The sequence below is a fragment of the Zootoca vivipara genome, chromosome 1, assembly GCF_963506605.1.
Source record: "Zootoca vivipara chromosome 1, rZooViv1.1, whole genome shotgun sequence".
NCBI classification, from domain to species: domain Eukaryota; kingdom Metazoa; phylum Chordata; class Lepidosauria; order Squamata; family Lacertidae; genus Zootoca; species Zootoca vivipara.
This window is the reverse complement of record NC_083276.1, coordinates 115,029,086-115,036,848: the sequence shown is the minus strand read 5'-3', so window position 1 is coordinate 115,036,848 and position 7,763 is coordinate 115,029,086. Positions and strand designations below refer to the sequence as shown.

Sequence of the window (7,763 nt, the reverse complement as noted above, 5' to 3'; positions counted from 1 at the left end):
CCTTTGATCCCGGAAGTGGAAGCTCTGGTCCCCTATCATCCCTGGTATGTGGGGGAGTTGGGTCAAAACTCTGTACACGTCCAGAGACACGTGTCCTCCTTTATGATGTTTTCATGTCTCAGGGCTCTAAGGATCTAATGATGGCTTATGCGACACCCCCCCTCCCCCAGCCGAGGAGAGAAGTAACTTCAGTGGTACCTCGGTTTACAAACACAATTGGTTCCGGAAGTCTGTACTTAACCTGAAGCTTACTTAACCTGAAGCGAACTTTCCCATTGAAAGTAATGGAAAGTGGATTAATTCGTTCCAGTCGGAACTGCGGAGTACTTAAATTGAAAATACTCAAACCAAGGCGTACTTAAACTGAGGTATGACTGCATAGAACTTTTAAAAGACATCTGAAGGCAGGCCTGCATAGGAAAGTTGTTCAATGTTCAACGTTTCATTATGTGTTTTTTTTAATATGAAGCATGTTGGAAGCCTCCCAGAGTAGCAGTCAGATGGGCAGGGTAAAAATTAAATTAAATTAAATTTTTAAAAAATGTCCCTATTTTTTATCGGAGAAATGTTGGAGGGTATGCTTCAAGGCTTGGCCTAGAAATAGTCTCATTTAAAAAACAAAAGTAAAAGTAGAATTTACAGCAGGGGTTGTCATCAAACCAGCCACAGCACCTCTTCTCCCTCCCCACCACCCCAAGCTGGACTCCACTAGGCCTCCCCATCCAACAGCCCAGTGCTTACTCTTTATCTCGCCCTGATCTCTCCTACTTTCTGCTTGGTGAGTTTTCGAGAAAATATGCATACGGCTGCGGGTGTGGAGGCTGAAGCGGGTGGGGGTGGGGAGAGAAAGAAAGAGAGAGAGAGAAAGAAAGAAAGAGAGGCCGCTCGCCTGAACAGCCGGTGGGACAAGCTTTGGCTGCATGGATGGCTGCATGGGGCTGCAGCGTTGTTATTTATTTATTTCCCCGGGCTCGTTTTCTGCCTCCGGGAGGTGAGTGTAAACCGAAGCCAACAGGCTCTCCTGCCTTGCCCTGAACTCCGGCCCATGTGAGTGTGTGGCTGCTGCTGCTGCGGCGGAGCTGCCTGTGTGTGCCTAATAGGAAATAGTAAAAGCAGTGAGGCAGGTCAGTCAGTCGGGCAGCGATTAGATCCCAGCTCCGGACCTTCCCAGCGCTGCCGTCCGCAGTTGGTGGCAGGGGCGGCGGCGGCGGCCCGGCTGAGTAAAGTAGGAGTAAGGAAGGAGTAGCGAGGCAGTGGTTCGTGGGCTTCGGCTGGCCCAGCTGCTGCTGCTGCTCCTCCTTCTCTTGCTTCTGCTGGTGGTGGCGCCTCCGCTCGCCGCCCCCCTGCCGCCGCCCTCCGATGAGCTCCTACTTCGTCAATCCGCTCTACTCCAAGTACAAAGCAGCGGCGGCGGCAGGAGCAGCAGCAGGAGGAGGGGGCGAGCAGCCCATCAATCCCGCTTACTACGACTGTCACTTTGCGCCCGCCGCGGCCGCGGCCGCCCTGCTCTACGGGAACAGCGCGGCTGCAGCAGCCGCAGCAGCCGCCGCCGCCGCCTCGGGCTTTCCCCCTCCGCAGCCCCCACTTGGGCCTGGCTCGGGCGGCAGCGGCCCGGAATACTACCATCACCAGCAGCACCACGGGCACCTATCCGGAGTAAGCCCCTCAGCCTACCACCACCACCAGCCGCCGCCACCGCCTCCTCCGGCCCCGCAGGGCCCCTGCGCCGGCCTGCCTTGTCCGGGAGAGCCTGCCAAGTTTTACGGATACGATAACTTACAGAGACAGCCGATTTTTACGACACACCAAGAGGCCGAGCTGGTCCAGTATCCTGACTGTAAATCGTCCAGTGCTAATATTGGCGAGGACCCAGAGCACTTAAATCAGGGCGCGTCTCCTTCTCCAATGTTCCCCTGGATGAGACCACAAGGTTGGACGCGAGCGAAACCCCCGCTTCTCTTTGCCTTGGCGCCGCGGCAACCCAGTCGCTGCCTTCTTTCTTTCTTCCTTTCTTCCTTTCTTCCTTTCCCCTCCTGCCTTTGTTACAACAGCCCCCTTTTCCCTCTGTGCGTCTCATGCCTTTCCTCGCCAAAACAAATTACAACCCAGCATCTATCCCTAAATTCAGATCCCTGCTTTTCTCTTTCTTTCTTTCTTTCTTTCTTTCTTTCTTTCTTTCTTTCTTTCTTTCTTTCTTTCTTTCTTTCTTTCTTTCTTTCTTTCTTTCTCTCTCTCTCTCTCTCTCTCTCTCTCTCTCTCTCTCTCTCTCTCTCTCTCTCTCTCTCTCTCTCTCTCTCTCTCACCTATAATTAACATGAAATTATTGCGTTGCTGTTATACCTTCCAGGTTCCAGCACACTTTCCACGATTCCCTCCACTCCACCCCCTCCGAACCCACCACGTACTGGAGGCCGTTAAGTCACAAATGTTATGAATCGTGGTATGAATGAAACAAACAAACAATTAGACCAGTCTTCAGAAGTAGTCTTGTTTCAGGCTGCTGCTGCTGTGGTGCGTTAAGCACAAGCGAGGCAAACAGCCCTAGACCAGCTAACTCGGAGTACTTTGATTTAAAGGGGATTCCTCAACCTCCTCCCTGGAGAGGAAACCCTGCTGAGTGCAGTGGGATTTATTTCTGGATAAACGTGCCTGCGCTAAATTTGTTCGCTGGAATGCAGCTGGATCGAATATACTTGCCTCAGCCTCTGGCCATGCAGTGGAAAGTACATCCCACGGAGTTAGATAACATTTATTCCCAAGGGGCGTCACGAAGACCCCCGTGGGACTTATTTCCCAGTAAACCAGTTTAGGATGTACTCCAGATCTCTAAGCACGCGTCGTGTGCGGGGCGGGGGCGTTCTACTTGTTTTCAGTTTATTTGGGGCGGCGGCGGCGGTTTCGTTTCGTTTTAAAGAAACGCTGTGCTTTTTTGTTTCGTCTCAAATAGCAGCTCCTGGTAGGCGGAGAGGGAGACAGACCTACAGCCGCTTCCAGACTCTCGAGCTGGAGAAGGAGTTCCTTTTTAACCCCTACCTGACCAGGAAAAGGCGGATCGAGGTCTCCCATGCCCTCGGACTCACGGAGAGGCAGGTCAAGATCTGGTTTCAGAACAGGAGGATGAAGTGGAAAAAGGAGAACAACAAAGATAAGTTCCCAGCCGGCAGGCAGGAGGGGAAGGAAGGAGAGGAGGCCAAGACAGAAGCCCAGGAGGACCTTCTAGAAGAAGGAGCAGAAGGCCTGACGAATTGAAGGTTCTTCTTGGCGAAAGACAATGCCTGGGAGCGAGAGCGGGGGCGCGAGAGCACCAGCAGCCTCTCCTCCCGGCCTTCACAGGTCTTACTCAGGCACTTTTTTCACAAGGGCCCGACCTTGTCTGTTTGTTTTTTAAAGCTACCTTTTGATGTTTATGTACTTAGGTGAGAGTTTTATTTTATTTGTTACTGCACCCGGGGCGCCCTAAGCGGAGTCCCAGCTGGCTGCTACTGCTGCATCTTTCTCCACGTGGAATTTGATACCGAAAACTATATAGCAATTTTGTACGCGTCCCCTCTTCGGTCTTTTTCTTCCTTCCTTTCTCTTTTTTGGTGCTCTCCTCTCCTGTCCCCAAGCACAGAAAAGCCAAAACCCAACCCAAATGCGCGAATCAAGCAAGTGCACTTGTAATCTCAAACTTTCCTTCCAACTTATTTCTTGTAAAGTAAATTAATTCAGACATTATAATGATTATTATTTTTTGCGGGGGTGTGGGAAAGGGGGGGGGAGAAGGAGGAGATATTTTAATGGCACATTGATACTGAATGATCGGTAATTGATCGAAATAAAACAAAAGTGATTCCACTGTAATATCCGTCGTCAGGTTTCTTCCTACGTTCCTGTTCTTGGCTGATTGGTTTGTTTTTAATAAAAACGACAACAACCACCTCTCTGTGGAGCCCAAAAGTGCAGCGAGACTGAGAAAACGTAGGTCAAATTACCCCAAGCAAACTTGCGCGGTTTTGCTGAGAGAATAGCCCAACCGTCCAACAGCTACGAGGCCGAGGCGTTCAAGGACACAGCGTTCGCTGTTGCCTGCATTGACCGCACGAGGTTTTTTTCTTCGGCGCTCAGCGGGCATGATTTGGGTACAGCTCTAGCGCGCAGCTTCATTACGCATTTGCTGCAGCATTCCCCGAGTTACATTAGCCTTATGGTAGCTACTGAAAAAAATAAATGAAAAGTATCCAAGCGTTTAGTTATCTGCTAAGGGAGGCTTATTCGGTTCTCTGTGGAAAACCCCTGCCATGTACCCATGGAGTGCTACTGTTTTCAGTGCACTGACTTCCACAGACTTCAGTTTTCAACCGGATTTCTTTCAAGGAAGCATGTTTTAGGCCTGACCCTTGGAAGTGGTTGCATTGCCAAGTACAGGAAGAAGAAGAGGAAGGGCGGATCAGGTCATCCAGGCAGCTATCCTAGACTTGGAAGTAAACCCCACTCAACTCAACGGGGCTTACTTCTGAGTAGACATGCCTAGGGTTGTGTTACAAGGTACCTGATGTTTCTATCTCGAATATGGCACGGTCCCAATCCAGTTCAAAATTAATCATAAATAAATTCAATACGAAGCAATGTTGGTCTCAATTGGGGGGACTTAAGGGGGCAACCAGCTTTCTCTGCGCTGGGTCGCAGAGGCTGCAGTCCTATGGACAATTTCGAGTAAGCTGCAGTGAGCACAGTGGGACACCCATCAAAGCAAGGAGGTTTAAAATTAATGGAAAGTCCTAGTCTGGTGTTGCAGAAACCTTCTCCACCCATCCCCGTCACAAGGGAGCAGTCTACCATATTACTAGATAAACACCACGAGATGCCTCTTTCCATTTCTTCATGCCTTGCTTGATGTAAGCTGCTCAGGCCGCTGCTGAAGAAAGTATGGCGGGCTAGCTGGATTCAGCAAGACGAAGCGCCGCCCCCCGCCCCCCCACTAGTATGCTATGTCATTCGTACAGCATCCCTGCGTATTTCTAAGTCTGGGTTGGAAGTAAAGCAGAAGTTTGATTAGTAGCATCCTTTTTTCAATTGACCATCTAAAACTTTAAGGATTTCCCAGACTACATTTATAAAAACTTGCCGTTCTTACTACTAACACTATGGCTGAATTATTATTATTATTTAAAATCATATATGCAGCAGGGACTGTCTTCATGTTATTCCCATCATTTGGAGAGGTGCAATTCCTCATCCTCATCTTGGTCAGACTTTAGCTGTTGCAATAATTAGTGTTTACAGGAGTAATAAAAACCACCCTGAGCAGTAGGCTTTCACGTGCTGTCTGTGCCATACATACAACAGCACTGTAAGGTAGGAGGTCGGTATTATCCTCACAGTAAAAGGGAGATGAGACTGACAGGTATTAGTGGCTGCGACGGGATTGGAACGAGGTCTGAGCTAACAGCAGGCAAGGGATTCAGCCATGCGCTGCTCCAGAAGCCAACTCTGAAATCGCTGCAGATGGACGTAACTTGCGGAAGGGGGACACACACCGCTATTTGGGTTCATTAGTTCATAGAATCCCAAGATATAACGGGCCTGTGCAATGTTAATGCCTATAATCCCAGGATGAAGGTCAGAGTGCTTAAGCACTATAAATAAGGCACCTGTGCAAGAATACTTAGCCTAATTCATCGCTGGATTGTGGCCCGCATGTGCAATACACTTGCGATCAGAAATCCATTGATTCCTGTGGGGTCCAGGTGTGCCAGCATTCCATGGATTTTGTCCAATGTCTGTTGTAGGTTTGTTGTAGCTGTTATTCAGCAGAAAACGGGCAATTTAAGACTATCAAAGCATGGAAGCCCTGCAAACGACTGAAAACACTGCACGGAGTGATAGCAAAATAACAAAAAAAACCCTATCCCAGGTTCTGAATTACGCGTGAGATTCCCACTGGCTTACACATTTTTTACACATTAGCTTTATTTTCGACATTTTCTCCCCAGTAAAAAATAAATAAAAACAAATAACACCCCCCACACACCGCTTTGTTGGTGAAAAAACTAAGGGAGGGCTGATTTTATTTCTCGGCTTTTGGGTGATCCTGCCTGCCCTTAATGCTATCAAATCCCATTCACTTCAACGGGATTTATTAAGGACTTTCACACGGGCGCTGGCTTGAAGCCTCTATCTCCAATCAGGTAATCATATCTCCACATCAAAGTGCAAGGACACCACCAGAATTCTCCAGGTAATTTCAAAGAGGTGGTTTCTCAATCTTAAATCATGCAGATAATTAAAAGGTAGAGCCTTCTCGCGCAAGAAACCTCAAATTGTCTGTTGCTGGAAATAACGGCTTTCAAATGGTGTGGGGAGCCCCCCCCCCGCAGCCCCCAGAAACCACACACAAGAGGCCTAAGAGGAATTGTGTATGAAGACGCCCATAGATGCAGAAGAAGCCACACTTCATCAAAAATTAGTAGTGACTAAATCCCTTGGGTAAGAATTCGACTTCAGTTAGTTACAACTAAGCGCAGTTCCGTTGCTTTTCCACGGGACCAAATCCTGTTCGATGGGTGATAACCATTGTAGACAGAAACCCCGAAAGACCCCAAAGGGTAGGAAATCAGCAACCTCTTGGTAGCTCCTTTTATATGTAACATGTAGAACAGCAGAGTTATCAAAACTGAGAGGCATTATATTTGCATCAATCCTCCATCATCGTACTGGTACCCTGTCCACCACTTCATCAAGTCTTTTTCTCGCTGCAAGGCGTGTTAACTCGGACCACTTTTAACAGCCAAAATTAGGTGGCTGTAAGTCCTAAGGACTTCTTTGTGTGTGACCAGTAGAACTGAAATGTGTTGAAGTCCTGTGGCTGAATCGCTCCCATTGTTCTAATTAACAGTCTTGGAGACAGTCAATAGTTTCTTCTTTGCTCATATCAAAGCCCCTGAAACAAGTTCACTTTGCTATCCTGCTCCCAATCTTTAAAGAGAGGGTGAAGGGGAATAAGGCGAAATGAGTGAACAGATACCAGGTCAAAGTCTGTTCTCATCTAACCAGAATCCGGAGGATTTAGCTTTAACTAGAAGATTCCCCCATAGACATACACACACGCACACACGGAGGGTGAGAGAGAAAGGGTCTTGTTCATTTTGTTTTGCTTGTTTGTGTGTTACCATTCGCTCTGGTCTAATTGTTTCCTTAGTATATATGTACATTTCAGCAGCTATGTTAGCTGTGAAATCTGCTGGCTAAGAAGACAGCAGAATATGCTTTCAGCGCCAATATTTTTCGAGGCTCTTTTCGAATTCAGAAAATAGCCCCTCCCCGCCGGAAACGCCTTCCTTGGCCACCGCATTCCTCTACAAGCGCCATAGTGGACTGGGAACCCGTTCACGTAGAGGAACTGCGGCAAAAACTGTGAAGCAAAACAATTTGGTGCAGTGATTTGCATAAATGCGGCAAAACGTCTCAGTGGTCAGCCTGGGATCAGTTATGCGGGTCTAAGGCAAGCGAACTTCCAGAAATCTATATAGAAGGGGTAGTGATTTTATTTTAAATGTAAATATACAAGTTAAATGTTTGCAGACATTATTGGTAAAGTAGCAATACCTTTGCAACGAAGGTACCTATGCAGCCTTAGTTCAATTGAGCCCTAGCGGAGGGAGAGGTCATTTTGAGAATTTTAAACCGTAAACCCTTTCAACTAGAAAAAGGTATTATCCGATATTTATCCAACGCTAATTCCAAAATTGGATTAAAATGTCTGAAGACAATTGATTTTGGAG

The 7,763-nt window shown here is 47.9% G+C and overlaps 1 protein-coding gene across 1 annotated transcript; it reads left to right on the top strand.

The window, feature by feature from the left end:
- Window positions 1-998: 998 nt before the first annotated feature.
- HOXD8 (homeobox D8) lies at window positions 999-3,843 on the top strand. Its single transcript, XM_035134806.2, has 2 exons — window positions 999-1,930; window positions 2,948-3,843. The coding sequence occupies exons 1-2, from the start codon at window positions 1,360-1,362 to the stop codon at window positions 3,247-3,249; spliced, it is 873 nt and encodes a 290-aa protein (XP_034990697.2). The 5' UTR covers window positions 999-1,359; the 3' UTR covers window positions 3,250-3,843.
- Window positions 3,844-7,763: the final 3,920 nt, after the last annotated feature.